Source organism: Sander lucioperca, chromosome 9, assembly GCF_008315115.2.
Source record: "Sander lucioperca isolate FBNREF2018 chromosome 9, SLUC_FBN_1.2, whole genome shotgun sequence".
Lineage (NCBI taxonomy): Eukaryota > Metazoa > Chordata > Actinopteri > Perciformes > Percidae > Sander > Sander lucioperca.
This window is the reverse complement of record NC_050181.1, coordinates 36587199-36606242: the sequence shown is the minus strand read 5'-3', so window position 1 is coordinate 36606242 and position 19044 is coordinate 36587199. Positions and strand designations below refer to the sequence as shown.

Below are 19044 nucleotides of genomic sequence, written 5' to 3'. Positions count from 1 at the left end.
TGAATCTATTTTCATATTTCTTGTAAAGTTGTTGATCGTTGATTACTTTATCTATTTTACTAAAAGTCTGTTTGACTGAATGTTTTATAACCTCTATAACTATTTTACGTTCCGTGTGCTGCTGCTATCCTGGCCTCTTGTAAAAGAAATTTTTAATCCCAGCGAGGCACTTTATACAAAACTGAAAAAGAGGTTTTAGCACTTAACACTGTGTTGCATTAGACAGTTGCCAAAATGTGTTTGTGTAGCCTTGTGTGTTACGCTTCCATTAAAGGACCCAAATGCAGGGAGAGGCAGGCGGGCAGGAGAAGGGTTGAACTCGAGGATTTATTAATCGAAACACAGAAATGAACCAAGGGAGTCCTGGGAGAAGCAGCAGGCAAAAAACAATTCCAAAATAAGAAGAAAGGTATCCAAAAAAACCAAGGGAGTACAAAAACCAGGGAAATACTGAACTGACACGGGGAAAGCACACGAACACGCACAAACTAACCGGGCAAGGACACAAAATGATCTGACACAAGACAAAGGGAACACAGAGGCTAAATACAAGAGGTAATTAGCAAATAAGGGACAGGTGATATAACAGGTGAAACACATTAGGAGAGGCAGAGTAATCAAAAAAAGGCGGGAAAACACAGGAAGTAAAACTAGACAAGACAAGACAGAAAACTATCAAAATAAAACAGGAAACAGAACATAATACAAAACAAGACCATAAATTACACAATCACAGGGAGACAAGACATAAAATACCAAAATACCAGATACAAATTAGAACAGAAAACAAAGCAAAAAACCGAAACCATAACACTTGTGTATTTTAATTTTATTTCACTTCTCAATTCCCGCTCATGATTTAGAATTCAAAAAGCATGCAGATGTATTACATATGGAGATTGTGAGGTGACACCATTTTATGTAATCCACACACACACACACACACACACCTCTGCGCACCTCTGCACATGCAGGTGGATGACTTCCTGCAGGCTCTGGTGAACTTTGACAAAGAGCACATCCCCGAGGCCACGGTGAGGTGTGTGAAAGACGAACACCTCAGCGACCCAGAGTTCAACCCCGAGTTCGTACGTCAGAAATCCTCGGCTGCTGCGGGGCTCTGCGCCTGGGTGATCAACATCATACGCTTCCACGAGGTACGCGTGTGAACACCAGCTGCCATACATATTTAGGGTCATCCAAGCTAAGCCAGTGTGTAACAACGTTCAGTGAACAGCACTGTGTTCTTGTTCTTTGATTGGTTCTTTTCTGTTTCCCTGACTATTGCTGCCCTGGATAGATTTTTGTAAGTACAACTCTGCTTTGTTGTCTTTCTATTGTAGGATTTTCAATATACCATGTGTGTGTGTATGTTTATATTTTATGTGATCATATAGATTGAAGTGTTTTTATGATGAATTGTGTTTCATGTCACTGATGTTAATGTCATACTATATATGATAGAAAAGGTTATGGCAAGTTATGGTTTTGTCTGAAAGAACTGCACAATATATTTTACTGATTGAACTACACATGCACTTCTAAATGTAGCTAATTGTATTGCATTCCTAGTGGGCCCATCGAAATAATGGATATTTCTGGGGTCAAACAGTGTGTGTTTGTTTTGTCCACAGGTATTATGTGAGGTAGAGATGAAGAGGATGTGTCTGTCTCAGGCCAATGCTGATCTGGCTGAGGCTGCTGAGAAACTAGAGGCCATCAGGAAGAAACTCGCTGTATGTCTGTTGAGATCATCGCACCTTTATATGTCCTATATTCTTTATTTCTTTGTCTTTTCTCCGTTGTTTTATTTCATTTTTTTTGCATTTGTACATATATTTAAATTGCAGACTTCCATATTTACTGTTGAACAAGAACATTCATTTTTAGTTTGCTTCTTGCCAAAATGGCAAGCCCTCACATTTTATCCGATAATTCACTTCACTACCACTTCTCCTGCAGCAATTTCTCTTAGAATTCTGTTTTATTATCTTGTTGAACTACCGGTAGACCTTACTGAGCACATTCTAGACAAAAGTTAAGTTGTTTGTTTTTTTACGTTAATTGTCAGGTCATTTACAGCCTGCACATAACATAACATAGTCAACAGATATTTTATTTAGGAACATCTATGGCAAAGTCATCATATTCTCTCTCTCTCTCTCTCTCTCTCTCTCTCTCTCTCTCTTTCTCTCTCTCTCTCTCTCTCTCAGGAGCTGGACAGTAACCTGGAAATTCTGACAACAGCATTTGAGAAAGCCACATCAGAGAAACTGCGCTTTCAGGAAGAGGTCAACCGCACTAACAAGACAATAGAACTAGCCAATCGACTGGTCAAAGGACTGGAGGTGGGCATGGCAGTGACCAATGGGAGATCGGTTTGATTCATGTTTTTTAAAGTTGATTTAAGACATTTTGTATTAGTGCACTGTGTTCTATACCAAGAATTAGGGGGTGCTTCCTGTGTAATCTAACTATTTATCGAAGAACCTCTGTGTGTGTGTGTGTGTGTGTGTGTGTGTGTGTGTGTGTGTGTGTGTGTGTGTGTGTCTCCCGCATGCGCAGTACTGCAGCGGGGGCGGGGAGTTGCTACATCCCTAGACGGTTCAGTGTTTGCCATTTACCGGCTCTGCTCTGCTACCAACAGAGAGCCCAATCATGTCTTCGCAGTGCTCGATGGTGTTTTAAGCCCCCAACGTCGACTTCGAGGCAGCGCTGTGACCGTCGACTTCAAGGCACCTAATCCTAACCATTGCCTAATCTTAGTGCCTTCCAGGCAGCGCTGCCTGGAAGACGACGTTGGGGGCTTAAAACACCAAACACCCTTCGCAGTGGGCTACCGGTGTCATGCCAAAAAGTGATCATCTGCCCAAAACTGTTTGCTGTCTACCCTACATGCAAATTTTGAAGTTAATCGTACACAAACACATGTTAGATGAACGCCCAGGCTCTTGGGCTCTCCAGCCCGTTGTTTTGTTGCTGGCGGTTGCTCACATTTCTCCGGCCATTCTAACCGCTTTAGCTGCTTCCCCAGCAGGCTGAGCCGGGCTTCTTGCTTCCCCCGCCCAGGCCACAACGCGAAGGGGCGACGCCCGAATCTCTCATGAGATGATTGAACCGCACTTATAGTGAGATAAAGTAGCGAAGAAGAAAAAATACTGGAAACCAAGCAATTGGCCCGTTCCAAACAGGCACAAGCTTCAAACGGGCACTGCACTAGTACATATAAATATGAAAATGATCTTACTGTATGTATACTATGTTTCAGAGTGAGAATGTGCGCTGGGCCCACTCAGTGGCTCAGTACCATGAACAGGAGCAAACTCTCAGTGGGGACCTCCTCCTAACCGCAGCCTTCATCTCCTATGCCGGCTCCTTCTCCAAGAAGTACAGGAGAGAGCTGCAGGACAACCTCTGGATGCCTTTCCTGCGCAGCCAGAAGGTACCAATCTTACAATGAACTTATATTTTCTTAAATTACAAAGCTATGTTTATATATTATATGAAAATCTTTCACTTCTTCATCTCCATATACCTCTTCCTTCCTTTCTCATTCCCACAGCTGCCTGTCCTTACAACAGGATATTATTCTTAGGTTTCCGTGATAACATCTCTTCCTATTTTCTCTTATTTTTCATTTCTGCATCAGAGGCCCATCCCCATGACAGAAGACTTAGATCCAGTGTCAATGCTGAGTGATGATGCGATGGTGGCCCAGTGGAACAATGAAGGCTTACCAGGAGACAAAATGTCAACTCAGAATGCGACCATCCTCACAAACTGTAAGTAGTGTGGCAGTGCATATACAAATACTATAATACTATATCACATCCCGATAGGGGTGATCATAGTCCCTTTCTCACAGACAAGACAAAATGTTCAGCGCTAGGTTTGCTCAACAATATGTTCAAATGTCCGTGTGTATGTGTGTGTGTGTCCTGTGTGTATCGCTTCAGGTGAGCGCTGGCCTCTCCTTATTGACCCTCAGCTGCAAGGCATTAAATGGATCAAGAGTCGCCATGGCAGCAGCCTCAAGGTTGTCAGTCTAGGGCAGAGAGGGTAAGTGTTTTCGAATTCCACTTTTATCATCCTCGGGTAGAGATAAAGGCTCTGAATACCGACCTGCTCTGGACTGGAAATGCTGCTTTTTATATCTAATGCTCTCGTTATCAGCAGCACTATTATTTTCTCTATCTGGTAGAACTGACAGCATTTGTGTAATATTTGAGATTTATTTATTTAAAGAGACCCTATTATTCTTTTTTTGCGGGGGGGGGGGGTTCCCATCTTTTAGAGTGTAATATAGTTTTTTGTGTATGTAATAGATGTATAAAGTACTAAAAATCACATTTCACTCAAATGGAGCTTTTCTCTCCCACAGACACTTTTCTCAACTGCCTGTAAACGCCTTGCTCGAATGCCAGCCCAGTTTTTCATATGTGCTGCCCATAGGTAGCCTGGTTGACACCAGACCCTTCTCAGCTGTAACTGAGAGTGACTTGCACAGCAAATCTCAAATTTGACGGAAGTTCGTCAGGGTTTTCCCAGGCTAGCCCTTATTTGCTACCTGAGCAAACACAGCCCGCCCAGTGGCTTGTTTGAATTTGGTTGACCAATCACAACAGAGTGGGCCAGTTGTCCAATCAAAGCAGACTGGGCTTTTGGGGAAGAGGGGCTTAGAGCTCAGAAAGATCATCAAAGCATGTAAACCTATTCTAGTAGACCCCAAGAGTACAAATATGACACTGAAAAGGAGTATAATAGGGGCTCTTTGAAACAGGGACAGTGCATATTAATGAACATTTATGTAAATATGCAAGATTGTAGCCGGTGGATAATTTACATCTTTAGTCCCTTTGGCAGGCTGATGTTAAATTAACAAGTTCCAACACAATAAATCAATAAGAAAAGTTTTTGTCATGTATTAATGTTAAATGTTGTTCCAGCTATGTAGATGTGATAGAACAGGCTGTCGTGGCAGGGGATACTGTCCTCATAGAGAACCTGGAGGAGACCATTGACCCTGTTATTGACCCTCTGCTGGGGAGACACACCATCAAGAAGGGAAGGTAGGACACCAAATGGCCATTTGTTCCTCTCAGTTTTCTGCCCTCTCCTCTCGCGCTTTACACTTCCTCCCTCTGTACGCTCTCTCGCAGTTGTATAAAGGTTGGGGACAAGGAGTGTTTCTTCCACCCAGGCTTCAGACTGATCCTCCACACCAAGTTGGCCAATCCTCACTACAAGCCAGAGATTCAAGCCCAGACCACTCTTATCAATTTCACTGTGACCAGAGATGGTCTGGAGGACCAGCTACTGGCACAGGTGGTGAACCAAGAAAGACCCGACCTCGAGCACCTCAAGGTGGGCTCAGTTAGTTATTAGGGTACTCTTTCCCTTTAGGATATGGAAAATGGGTGTTGGTGCAGCTATCTTAAATCAGAATGCTCTTGGTTGAGTCACCAACTGTCGAGTTCTAGATAAGTCTTAAGTCCCCAGTGTATAGTGTAGAGTCTGAGTCCAAGTCCGAGTCACCAAAGAAGAGTTTAACTGAGAGTCCAGTCACCAATACCTGAGTTCGAGTCCGGGTCAAGAGTCGAGTCACCTCTACCAGCGTTCGGGTCTAAGTCCGAGTCCCCCACTCCGCCCCTAATTGAAACAGTTACAGACTAAATGTATATCAATGTCCTACATCAAATTTTGATGACCTATTACACATAAAAGTAGTCATAAACTTCTTGAGTCCGATTTCATAAATCCTTGAGTCGAGTCACAAGTCCAGAGAAGAGGGACTTGAGTCGGACCCGAGTCTGAGTCCAGGACTTGAGTACTCCACCACTGACTCTTGGACTTGTAAACACCATTGTTTTTCCCATTACAAGACACTGTATTATAATAGTAGAGGCGGCAAAAAAATAAAAGTATTTTAAGATTCAATAACCGCTTTTACCAATTAACATTTTTCATTTTAATATCCAATTATATCCAATAGTGCTTGTAATGTGTTTTGCTGCTGTTGCAACCTCTGTTTAGTAGATAAAAGGGAAAATACTACTATGTACAGTAAGCAATTCCCCCCAAAATGATCCAGTTGATTTTGGGTAATTGATTTCATTTATTATTTTATTCTAGCTAAGACGCTTGTTATTCATTGTGTATGCTATTGTGAGTCTTCGTTCCTTCATTTATTTAACATGCTTGAATGACAATAAACTGAATGTGAAACCGGTTTGTGTAAACCGCCTGCAGAGTGAACTGACCAAACAGCAGAACATGTTCAAGATTGAGCTGAAGCTCCTGGAGGACGAACTGCTGACCAGGCTGTCTGCGGCAGAGAGTAACTTCCTGGGTGACAACGAGCTGGTGGAGAAGCTCGAGACCACCAAACACACTGCTGCTGAGATCGAGATGAAGGTAACAGCGGGAATGTGTGTGCTTAGTTGCCATAGCCTGAATTGAATTGAAGTTCCGTGTTTTGCATCTTTTTAGGCTAAGTTCAGACTGCAGGCAAAAGTGGCCCAAATCTGATTTTTTTGGGGGTCAAGTGACCAGGTCACACTTCTTCAAATCATATTTAGACCACTTCCACGTGGTCCTGAATCAGACCCAGGTCAGATTTTTTTCAATGCGGCCGCAGTGTGAACAACCAAGGCGGATTTGATGCAACTTTTACGTCAATCTACATCGACATTTGTCACTGTGAAGCTATTCACAACGCAGTCCCACCACTCCAGGCTTCATCTCTGCATCCACACAGACCTCTGTAGTGAATTTGCAGCCATAACCCAGGTAAAAGGCCAAAATAGCCAATTTGGCTCTCTTTCTCTTCATTCTTCACCTCCTCAGCACCTGCTCATTAATGTTACGGCTGCCATTACACAAACATGTTGAAATAAAAGCGAAAATGCTTACTTCCTCCATAACCTCCTTAACTTTAGTGCAACAGCGTGCTGCGTCTGATGTCATTGTTATTGTGAGGTAATGTGAACAGCCAAAAAACAAATCGGATCTGAGCAAAAAATCCGAATTAAGCATTAAGACTTGCGGTGTGAACGTAGCCTTATACTCCAACATGTACTTGTTCCATCTCTTTTTCTGTCTTCTCCTTCCATCCCTCATTCCCAGGTCCTGGAAGCTAAAGTCAATGAGGTGAAGATAAACGAAGCCAGAGAACACTATCGTCCCGTTGCCGTCAGAGCTTCTCTGCTCTACTTTATCATGAACGATCTCAACAAGATCAACCCCATGTACCAGTTCAGCCTCAAGGTAACCAGAAGGGAAAGTTAAGAACAGAGTGTCTTGCATCGCCAGCCCTATCTCCACAGCGCTGTGGAATAAAAAAAAACGCTCTGGGTTGTTTGCATTTCTTTAAACCAATCACAATCATCTTGGGCGGCGCTAAGCTCCGGTCGCTAAGCTCCGGTCGCTAAGCTCCGGTCGCTAAGCTCCGGTCGCTAAACTCCGGTCGCAAAGCCGGTGGCTCTGCAAAAATAGTCTCGGGAAAGAACATGTTTTGGTGGAACATTAGCACCCGGCAAAATTTACTCCTACCAGTGTATTGCCGTGTATATTTTGTCCATAGCAAATCCCCGCCAAAACGTCCCAATTAGAGAGTAAATGCCGTAAACATATTCTTTGTAAATCTTTACAATTATTCCCCGAAAGAACCAAGTAGGCCTGCCTTGTTGCAACGATGCAAATTTTCTTCAAAACTTGATATTTTCAGCCTGAGCTTGCTAGTTCGAAGTTTGTTGTTGTTTCCCGGAGAGAACAGAGTTTAGGGCTGCAACTTACGATTATTTTCATAGTTGATTAATCTGTTGATTATTTTCTCGATTAATCAAATAGTTGTTTGGTCTATAAAATGTCAGAAAATGGTGAAAAATGTGGATCAGTGTTTCCCAAACGCCCAAGAGGACGTCCTCAGATGTCTTGTTTTGTCCACAACTCAACACACAACAAAAAAAGATATTCAGTTTACTGTCACAGAGGAGAGAAGAAACTAGAAGATATTCACATTTAACAAGCTGGAATCAAAGAATTTTTACTTTTGTCTTAAAAAAATTACTCAAACCAACTAATCGATTATCAAAATAGTTGGTGATTAATTTAAAAGTTGACAACTAATCGATTAATCGATTAATTGTTGCAACTCTAACAGAGTTTGAGAACCACAACACACAGACTGAAAGCAGACAGCAGATCTAACAAATTGAATTAGAAAGATGCAGACACTCACATTGACCATGTGTTATAACTTGTGTGTGAAATCTGTGTTGACGTTCTCCCTCTTGTTCTCAGGCCTTTAACGTGGTTTTCCACAAGGCGGTGGAGATGGCGGAGGCCTACGAGGATGTGAAGAGCAGAGTCAACACGCTCATAGACTGTGTTACCTACTCCACCTTCAACTACATCAGCAGGGGACTGTTTGAGCGAGACAAGCTCACCTTTACTGCACAGCTAGCCTTCCAGGTGTGTATGTGTCCGTGTCAGTGTCAGTATAAGGGAGTGTGTGTGTTTCGTCCCTGACTGTGCTCTTTCTCTTTTAGTTGCTCCTGATGAGTAAGGAGATAGATGCGCGAGAGCTAGACTTCCTGCTACGTTTTAACATTGACCACAGCTACGTCAGCCCCCTCGACTTTCTTTCCAACTCAGCGTGGAGCGCCATCAAGGTGCACACACACACACACACACACACACACACACACACACACACACACAGACATCAACACAGGTTTTTGCTGCAACACATCATTATACCTGACTCACACAAACACAGGAGGATGTATTTCTTACAGCTACTGTAGATGGATTCATCTATATGTAATGTATACCAGGACAGTATCTCAAACTATACTTACATGATTTTTCACGATCACACACACACACACACACACACACACACACACACACACACACACACACAGACAGACATCAACACATCAATTATGCTATTTCAATCATATTATAAAGTGTTACCTTTTTTCCATATTGTCCAACACAACCTGCTCTCCCTTGTCTTTGCCCAGGTGATGAGTTTCACTGAGGAGTTTCGAGGTCTGGATCGGGACATCGAAGGCTCTCCTAAGCGCTGGAAGAAGATGGTGGAGTCAGAGTGTCCAGAGAAAGAGAAGTTTCCCCAGGAGTGGAAAGGGAAAAGCTCCCTGCAGAAACTCATCATGATGAGAGCCCTGAGACCGGACCGCATGACCTATGCTCTAAGGTTCGGAGGTTGTTTTTATTCCCCCTCTTGTGTTACTTGTGTTTATTTCTTTTTGGATTATCCACTTTTCTATCACCTTTTCCATAAACCCAGATTAGTTCTGCCGCTATTTGCACACTTGTAGGAACTTTGTGGAAGAGAAACTTGGAGTGAAGTATACAGAGGGCCGAAAGACTGAATTTGCAAAGTCCTTCAGAGAAAGTGGTCCAGCCTCACCTGTGTTCTTCATCCTCTCCCCTGGAGTGGACCCGCTTAAAGATGTGGAATCGCTGGGTACTGTAAACAGAGTAGCACAGACTACATGCACTCACACACAAACACATACTCACACACTCGTACTGTTTTTGCACGGACATTAAATGCTCTTTCTTTACTTGTGCAAAGCAATGTTTCTGTGTTAAAGAAGTGTCTCTCTTCAAGTGGAGAAACACCCCATGTCCTGTTTGTGCTCTACTATTTTACTGTTTGAAAAAGACCTGAAAATATGGATCACTCTGTTGAAAAGGTTTCAGTCCAAAAAATGATTGTGAAAACTGCTATGTGATTCTCAATAAAAGAAGTGTCCCTGGTGGTCTTTAAGAAAATAACATATTTACTATATATTGCCAATAGCATTGTAGTGGAATGCTGGGAAAATATTTAGGAGGAAAGGCAGAAAGAACTTTCAAAAAACCATGAAATGATTAGTAAGGATAAAGGATGTATTTCAGTGGGAGTATAATCACATGGACATTTTTCCCATAGGGAGGTTTTAATTGACAACACATTAAAAATGCTTTAAATGCAATCTTGTGTGTTCCCAGGAAGGAAGCTGGGTTTCACTATCGACCTGGGGAAGCTTCACAACGTGTCGCTGGGCCAGGGCCAGGAAGATGTGGCTGAGGTTGCCATGGAGAAGGCTGCCAAGGAGGGTCACTGGGTTATACTGCAGGTCTGACTGGAAGAGAGATGAGTTTATTCAGAATATATTTTGAGAGAAAAAATTTCAGATAGAAATATGTGAATGACACAAAATGTCTTTTTTAAATAATTGGGGATTATTTAAATAAAAAGCTGAGATAATAAAATTTTTAACTATAATTAATTACTGATATTCTAGTCTATATCCACGACGTTCAACTTCCAGGATTGCTCCGGTGCTGCCGGAAATTGCGTCGGCATTCTAAACTCCGGTGGATTTCTGAGGACTATGGTTAACTGCTCCTCAGATCTCTGCAGGGTAAATCCAGACAGCTAGCTGTGTTCTGAGTTTTCTGTTGAACGGCTAAAACAACTTTTGAACGTACACACGTTCCACCAAAACAAGTTCCTTGCCGAAGCTATTTTGCAGCGTCGCCGTGGCTCTGTCAGGCACCGCCCATGATGATTGTGATTGGTTTAAAGAAATGCCAATTAACCAGAGCACGTTTTTCTCCCATCCCGGAATGCTGTGTGGACTAGCCAGACCCTCCTCCGCAGCGCTGTGGAGGAAGGTCTGGCAATGCGAGACTACTGAAACTCTAAATACTCTCTGCCATGCCTCAAAGTTCACACTGCCGCCCTTCGTACTGTACACGGTTATCCCAAATTAGTTGACTTTACTAGAAATTTGTGTGGAAACCTGTTGCCTTAAACAGTTGGAGTTTTTACAAAAGGTGAAACCTAACAGGTCAAGTTGTATTAATACAGACTAGTAAGTTGATGCAGTAGACAAATCAAGTTTACATCACTAGTAAACCTGTTTGAGTCGTGACTCATTCGGATCTTTCACCTGACACTGAAATTAACTCATGAGTCACGAGTCTCTAGTATCATTAACTCGGATCAGTTGAGTCCTACTACAATTCAATCTAAAATGACAACAGCCACACACAAACCTCTTGCAACATTAGCTACTACTAGTCCTAGCCATCTTAGCTGCCAAAAGCTTTATAACTTAAAATTTTGTAGGCAACCACAACTCCACAAGTCAACTCAAGCGACTGTGTGAGCAGAGACAGTCCGAGATAAAAGGTTATAAGAACTTCCCGACCCGCAGACTCAGAGCTGGAAACATTGCAAGCTCGCAGACCATGGGACTCACTCGAGAACTCATGAGTCCTCGATGACTCATGAGTTGACGATGACTCATGAGTTCTCGCATGAGTCACTCAGTCGCGCGAATCAGCCGGCTACGTTGTCATGAGTGGATCTGTAGCAGACGAGCGAGTGAAGTCTCTCCTCGAGCTCAGGGTAAAGCAAATCCACAACAAAAGCCATTCTTTCACTTCTGAAATAACATACAATGTTCTGCACGTAGCCTAGCTAGGCCTACTGTAGGTTTTGGTGTATAAATGTAGTATGTTAAAATGCAATTATTTAGAGCAGACAGTCCGAAACATTGCAAGCTCGCCTCGGCTCGCCTATAGATTAGGATTGAGTTTCCTTGGCGATTTAGCAATACTGACTCAAGTGACTCGCACAACCCGGATCAGTTTAGTGAGTGACTTAGAATAACCCGAATCCTTAAAAGGAATCGAGTTTGCCAGGCCTAAAGTAGTCATTTCTAAACATCATCAGTAAACACATATAATAAATAAGAAACATTAAGATTTACTTATCAAAATTATAGCAAGGAATTATTCTATTAAAACATGTTTTTTTCTTTATAACAGTATAGTTTTAGGAATAATGTATTCCATACATTAGTTCCAGTAAAACAGAATGGATGACAATACATAGATTGTAACTTCCAATGTTCTCTGCATGGATCTGAATTTATCCATTGCTACCTCACTGCCCAGACCCCATCAGTCCCCCCCCCGGGTCTCGGTCATGGTGCAACAATAAATGTAGACAAACATGAACACTAATCAACCATACAAAACTAAAACCCAGATAACATAAATGCACACCCAAAACAGTAACATTTTTAAAACATACTTTAACTAGGACAGAAACCGTTCAGAACATATATTTATCTAGCTGCCTGCCCCCTGAACACACTGTGAAAAAGCCCGGTCTCGGGAGACAACACAAGGGTTGTAAACGTCAATCAAACACTAGAGGCACAGGCTGTGCAACTTAATACAACAAACCACTCCAGCCAATCACCGACAAGATGGTTGGGGGAGGGGGTGGGGGTTAGTGACAGTTAGTCAGTTAGTCATGAAAGTTACGTCAACATGGGGGGAGGGGCAAGCTTGCAATGTTATATTTGGAATTTACTTGGAACGTCAACAGAAGTGACCATGCAGGAACTCATAGTGCACCCTTAACATCCTTAGTTATCTCTGCCTAATATGATCTGTGCACTGCATACTTAAGCTGATTATTACAAACAACTGTGATTTAGTAATGAATACGGTTTAACAAAACATGAAAGAACAAGAAGTGACCACTAAAAAGTTGAATTACAGCTAAATCTGGGTTTACAGTGTACTAGATTTTGACGGTGCGTTTTCATGCTCCTCCCTGTAGAACATCCACCTGGTGGCTCGTTGGCTGGGATCACTTGAGAAGCTCCTGGAGCGCTGCTGTGAAGGCAGTCATCCGGACTACAGAGTGTTTATGAGCGCCGAGCCCACACCAACACCCCAGGAACACATCATCCCACAGGTAGAGATGCAGTGAGGTCATCTCAATGCATCAAGCATAAACATGGAATGAATGTATAGGCCTGTAACAATTTTTAAATAATTGTCTAATTGTCTAATTGTCTAATCGCTAATTTTTTTTTTACATAATCGCCATTTCTTTGTTTAACCGCAATGAACTGCTAACATTTGCTAAGATCATAAGAGGTATGACAGTTTTATGTTTATTTAAGAAAAAAATACAAAGTTATATGATAAAGAGGCGTGGTTTACGTCATAGGCTGTGTACTTGTACTGTGTACGTGTTATTACATTATCTTGGTCACATAACAGTGATATAACCAAAAGATGTATGCTGGAATTCATTCAAAGATTGAATTTGTTTGCAAAAGTAATACATAAATAAATATTTTTCAATTGAGACTGAAAAAGACAATTATATTGTTAATCCCAATGATTTCCGAGACAGTTAAATGGTACAGCAACATTTTAAATTGTTACAGCTCTATGAATGTAGGCTCTCAGGTGTCGTTGCTGTTCTCATGTCACTCAGTCATGTTGTGTAATATAGTGTATTTGCAATTTGGGGGGTTTCTGGTTGTTTCCTTGTTATTTTGTTCTATACTTGTTAGAGTTTGTTATGTTTCTTTTCCTGTATGTGTTATGAAATGTTTTGATATTGTCCGTTGTAATATTGTCTGATTTAATGTTGTTTTAGACTATACGTCAGCTAATGGGGGATCCTTATAATAAACTAAACTAAATGAAATTCTACAAGTAATTTTTTTAATCCTTATATGTTTTTCTTCAGGGCATTCTGGAAAATGCTATTAAGATCACCAATGAACCTCCTACAGGCATGCATGCCAACTTGCATGCTGCTCTGGATAACTTTGACCAGGTGAGTGTCTAGCTTCTGCTTGGTGCTAGTAGAGCCTGTCTGTTTATTCATTGATTCATCTTTCCAGGACATCCTGGACCAGTGCAGCCGTGAGCAGGAGTTTAAGACCATCCTGTTCTCTCTGTGTTACTTCCACGCCTGTGTGGCGGAGAGGAGGAAGTTTGGACCCCAGGGTTGGAACAGAAAATATCCCTTCAACACTGGAGACCTGACAATATCAGTTAACGTCCTCTACAACTACCTGGAGGCCAATGCACAGGTGGGATGTGTTGTTGGTGCATGTTGGTGGTGGAATTTTCCGGAAACACCATGTTGTGGTAGGATGAAACTAAAGGGAGAGCTTAGACAGCATCAGGTCATTCATAGGTCACAGATCAGGGGACGAGAACATTCGGCCAGTCTCTATTAACCAAACCTGTTAATGTATAATTATGTTTGTCTCTCTACAGATTCAGGGAATCTAGACAGTATGATAAGGGAATGTTTTGTCTCAGGACTGTCTCCTTTTGGAGGTCGGTGGACCAGCCACACTTTAGCAAACTTCCTAGAGAGAGAGATAGGCTGAACTAGGCTGTAGCATATAATACTTCCCAGAGAGAGATAGGCTGAACTAGGCTTTAGCATCTGTGTTGTAGGCGACTGCAATATCTTTGTTTACCTTAAAGGTTCAGCAAAAACGTAACGCCTAATACACCTTCAGGAAGACAGGAACTTCAGAAGCTGGGATGGCACTGCACAATAACACATTGTGGTTAAACTGTACTGCCTGCTTAAAGGTGCTGTAGGTAGGATTGTGAAGATCCAGGACTTAACCAAAAAATTGGAACATCGACAACTTCTCAGTCCCTCCCCCCTTTCTGCTAAAGCCCAAAATGGTCTCCGAAAGCCCCTCCCCCCATAAGGGAGAATGAATGCGTGTGCATGAGCAGTGATTGACACGCAATTAGTCACCCCCCCTGGCCCTGATTGGAGCATCTGAACAGGGAGCTGTGGATTTTTGCAAATCGCACTACAGGCTGTAGGTGGTGCCAGAGGAGCCAGATTCTTTCTTTTTAAATGACCTGCTTCATGTAGTTCTACTCGAACATAGGGTCAGTTTCAGCAAATATGACAGAAAGTTAGTTTTATAAGTCTTACCTACTGCATCTTTAATTGTCTCCTCAATTGAATGTTCATTAAATGCTCCTGTGTAATTGATCAAAGTCTCCCAAACCTTCACGTATGTGAAATGAGTTGTGCTGCTGTCCTGAGTTTTTCCTTAACACATGTGAGTGTGCCACAGCATGATGATGATGATGATGATGATGATGATGATAAAGGTAATGGTTGTATTAGCTGTGATTTTTGCATAATGATTATGATGATGAAGGTGCCATGGGAGGACCTGAGGTATCTGTTTGGAGAGATCATGTACGGAGGACACATCACTGATGACTGGGACAGGCGGCTCTGCAGAACATACCTGGAAGAATACATGCAGCCCAACCAGGTGTGTACGTTTTGTTCATGAGAGAGAAAGACAAAGTGAATGTCTGGCTGATTGGGGGTGAGTGTTGGCACACTCAGCTGTGTTCTAGCACAAGAGGACTAAATGTGAACTGGCCTTGGCACAGACAGTAAATGGCTGCCAGATTTAAGTGTTTTTGGAGTGCAGATTTGGACAGTTTTGGGATGAGAATCAGCTCCACTTAGCAGCAATTGGGCTAGTTTTGAGCCAGACACTGCACATGCAAGCTAAAGAGTGTCTGGCAAGCAGACGTGCCAGATTTAGGCCACCATTGGATCAAGAAACTTTGGCAACCTAGGTTGGGACAATTTTAATGTTTTGTAAAAAATCTTCTTTCTGTTGTTTAATTTCCCAGTTTGACCGGAAGCTTTCTTTGGGTCCTGGGTTTGTCGTCCCCTCGAACCTGGACTACCAGGTAACTAGTGATGGATGTGAGGGAGGGTGTGAGAAAACATCTCCTTGACAGGGTTTAACTTTAATTGTCAGCTGTCCCTGATGTTGAGCACTTAACTGGTCTGAACAGAAGTGTAACTGGATCCTGCTGTGTCTTTCTACGGATGTAAAGCAAGGCATAACTGAAAGATACTAAGTTCAGTCAGCGGTCCCTGGATGAATAAAGGTTAAAAGTTCTGTTCCCACACAGGCAATCCATACACTAAACATGTCTGACTGTAAAACACTTTAAATAAAAGTACCGAATGACGTACAGTGTAGTTTGTTATGAATAAATGACAGTATTAGATGGCATTCACCATTTCTCTCTCGACATCTCCAGGGCTACCATGATTTCATAGATGAGATGCTGCCCCATGAAAGCCCAGTGCATTATGGGTTGCACCCCAACGCAGAAATTGAGTTCTTGACAGTGACGTCAGATAACCTTTTCCACACTCTGCTGGAGCTGCAGTCTCCTGATGCTGTGATGGGGGAGGGAGTCTCACAGACCCTGGAGGAGAAGGTAGCTACACCTACACATCCATGTCCAATTATTTCTTTATGGCATTAGTTGTTGTTGTTTATGTTTCTCTGCTTGAATACATTATCCATTAACTGACACAACCTAGCAAACACACAAAGATACTGACACATCAATGTATTAATGCAAGCTTCTCTACCTGTCATATTTTTGAATTTCTGACAATGGAAGCCGTTTTAGATCACTCTAATTCTCTAATTCTTAGAGAAACTATGTGCACAGAACCACATCACTTAATCTAGTAACCACCCTTCCCTCAGGTGAAGACAATTTTAGATGAGGTGCTGGAGAAGCTACCAGAGGAGTACAACATGTCCGACATCACGTCTAAGACAGCTGAACGGTCGCCGTACATCCTGGTCTGCTTCCAGGAGTGTGAGCGCATGAACACGCTCATCTCTGAGATGCGGCGCTCACTAAAAGAGCTTGACCTGGGACTCAAGGTATGCTCTACACATTTGTGTGTGTTTGTATGTAGGCTTACAGTGCAGCCCTTGCGGCCTGACGCACAAATCCATCCTACAGATTTCCTTCATCTGATCAGGTGCCACTATACTGGAGTGCGTGGCCAACAGCTGTTTGTTACATATTCAGTGATGTTTAATTGACACATGTAGCACCTTCGATGTGTGTATTCATAGTGATGTAACAGTTACATATACCTGTCAAAGGGTGAACTGGCCATCTCCTCTGAGATGGAGAAGCTGCAAACAGCCTTGTTCTTTGACAACGTGCCCGATACCTGGACCAAGCTGGCCTACCCCTCCACCTACAGCCTGGCTATATGGTTGGTTGTGTGTGTGTGTGTGTGTGTGTGTGTGTGTGTGTGTTTGTTTTACTATATTCGTAGGGTCCAAATACCGGGGAATACAGTATACTTGTGGGGTCTGCACAGCCTTGTGGGGCCCAAAATGCTGGACGCCACAAGGTTAAAGGGCTGTTTGAGGGTTAAGACTTGGTTTTAGGATTTGGGTTAGAATTAGGTTATGGTTAGGGTGAGGGTAAGGGTTAAGGTTAGGCATTTAGTTGTGATGGTTAAGGTTAGGGTAAGGGGCTAGGGAATGCATTATGTCAATGATGGGTCCCCACAAAGATAGTGAAACAAACGTGTGTGTGTGTGTGTGTGTGTGTGTGTGTTAAATCATGTAAGTATAGTTGTTTGAGATACTGTCCTGGTATACATTACGTATCGATGAATCCATCTACAGTAGCTGTAAGAAATACACGTGCTATTTTTTTTTAGAGTGTCCATAGGACTGACATCCTAAGATTTTTTCCTGTGTGTTTGTGTGCGTCAGGTATAACGATGTGTTGCAGCGTTGTAAAGAGCTAGACAGCTGGACTCAGGACCTGTCTCTGCCGAGTGTTGTCTGGCTGTCTGGACTTTTCAACCCCCAGTCCTTCCTCACTGGTAACACACATTCGTGCACACGGATAAGAGTACTACCTAGGCTTGACTAAAATGTTTTCACAACTCACCTCCCCTCTTCTTTCTTCTCTACTTTCTGTTCTGGCCTTCCAGCGGTGATGCAGTCTCTTGCGCGTAAGAACGAGTGGCCCCTGGATAAGGTGAACCTGACAGTGGATGTGACCAAGAAGTTTAAGGAAGAGTTCAACCAACCTGCCAGGGAGGGTGCATACGTATATGGACTGTACATGGAAGGTAGACAAACTGTCTTTTATTTCCTCTTTATTGTGGGGCAACATAGAGGGCCGCCAAATTCTTTTCCTACTATGGCCACACCAAGACCCACCCTTCAATAGCAGCTTGATTGGTTGGGGTTAGGCATTGACCTTGAGTGGTTAAGGTTAGGATAGCCGATTGGTCAGGGGATAGGACCTGTGCAAATCGGGTTAAGTTACCTTGCGTAAGCATGGACGCCTGGCCAATAGTAGTGTGTGAATGCTATTAAAGGGCGGGTCTTGGCGTGGCCAAATATCGCTGGAGGGCCCCTTTTCTGTTACTGATCCTTGAGCAAGATACTTATTCTATCCTTGGACATTTTGAGTGAAAGCTAAATTTGTGAATCAAATCATGTCATACATGTTTAAATGCCCTAGTTTGTAAACATGGTAATCCAATTTCGCTCTCCTCTTCACCTGTGTCCACCCACAGGTGCGAGGTGGGACACTCAGGCTGGGGTGATCACTGAGGCCCGTCTAAAGGAACTGACCCCAGCCATGCCCGTCATCGCAGTCCGAGCTGTGCCCAATGACCGCCAGGAGACCAGGAATATCTATGAATGTCCGCTCTACAAGACCAAGATCAGAGGACCCACATATGTATGGACTTTCAGCCTAAAAACCAGGGAGAGACCCGCCAAGTGGGTGCTGGCAGGAGTGGCCCTGCTGCTCAGTGTGTGAGAGGGAGTTTAGAGGTCTGGGGTCAAGATTTACAAGTTTAATTTTGTTGGGCAAGGTAGGTGTGTACCATGTGTTACTTTACCATGTGTCATCCTCGGCTTACTTGTCATCCATATTCAATTTCTAAAAATGCAATATACACATATACTGGAGGGAGGAGACTAAAGCTGCGTCTCGACCTAAGGTTCTGTGGTCTTTTAAGTCCCCAGAACTATTTTGAAGGAATTAAAAGGTTTCTTCAGCCCATTGTTTTCTGCATTTCCACCACAGTATAAAGACCCGTGAAGATTAGGCAAATTAGTCTTCTTCTTTAGCTGACGTCTAAAGCAACATGACGGGATGAGGGCTGCTGGTGGTCGCAAAGGTAAACACACTCTGCAGCCTGCAGTTCAGCATGCCCACCCGTTTTATCTGAAAAACACAAAACAACATAGAGTTTCAGTGTTTCCTGTAGGATTTCTTTTAGCAGTGGGGGCAGGTCTGTCCGAACAACAACCCCCAGCCCACCGCCCCCCGCCA

At 42.9% G+C, this 19044-nt stretch overlaps 1 protein-coding gene across 1 annotated transcript in view; it reads left to right on the top strand.

The window, feature by feature from the left end:
* Nucleotides 1-18900, top strand: part of dnah9l (dynein, axonemal, heavy polypeptide 9 like) — a 56893-nt gene extending 37993 nt beyond the window's left edge. The window contains exons 63-88 of the mRNA XM_036005486.1: nucleotides 975-1157; nucleotides 1635-1736; nucleotides 2214-2348; nucleotides 3269-3442; nucleotides 3650-3782; nucleotides 3957-4059; nucleotides 4947-5069; nucleotides 5160-5364; nucleotides 6250-6414; nucleotides 7126-7266; nucleotides 8302-8472; nucleotides 8550-8672; nucleotides 9030-9223; nucleotides 9348-9496; nucleotides 10027-10154; nucleotides 12662-12799; nucleotides 13589-13678; nucleotides 13746-13937; nucleotides 15048-15167; nucleotides 15541-15600; nucleotides 15961-16143; nucleotides 16422-16604; nucleotides 16833-16948; nucleotides 17460-17572; nucleotides 17684-17824; nucleotides 18278-18900. Coding sequence (XP_035861379.1) covers nucleotides 975-1157; nucleotides 1635-1736; nucleotides 2214-2348; nucleotides 3269-3442; nucleotides 3650-3782; nucleotides 3957-4059; nucleotides 4947-5069; nucleotides 5160-5364; nucleotides 6250-6414; nucleotides 7126-7266; nucleotides 8302-8472; nucleotides 8550-8672; nucleotides 9030-9223; nucleotides 9348-9496; nucleotides 10027-10154; nucleotides 12662-12799; nucleotides 13589-13678; nucleotides 13746-13937; nucleotides 15048-15167; nucleotides 15541-15600; nucleotides 15961-16143; nucleotides 16422-16604; nucleotides 16833-16948; nucleotides 17460-17572; nucleotides 17684-17824; nucleotides 18278-18525 — 3813 coding nt within the window. The 3' untranslated portion in view covers nucleotides 18526-18900. The remainder of the gene's footprint in view (nucleotides 1-974; nucleotides 1158-1634; nucleotides 1737-2213; nucleotides 2349-3268; nucleotides 3443-3649; nucleotides 3783-3956; nucleotides 4060-4946; nucleotides 5070-5159; nucleotides 5365-6249; nucleotides 6415-7125; nucleotides 7267-8301; nucleotides 8473-8549; nucleotides 8673-9029; nucleotides 9224-9347; nucleotides 9497-10026; nucleotides 10155-12661; nucleotides 12800-13588; nucleotides 13679-13745; nucleotides 13938-15047; nucleotides 15168-15540; nucleotides 15601-15960; nucleotides 16144-16421; nucleotides 16605-16832; nucleotides 16949-17459; nucleotides 17573-17683; nucleotides 17825-18277) is intronic.
* The last annotated feature ends 144 nt before the right edge of the window (nucleotides 18901-19044 follow it).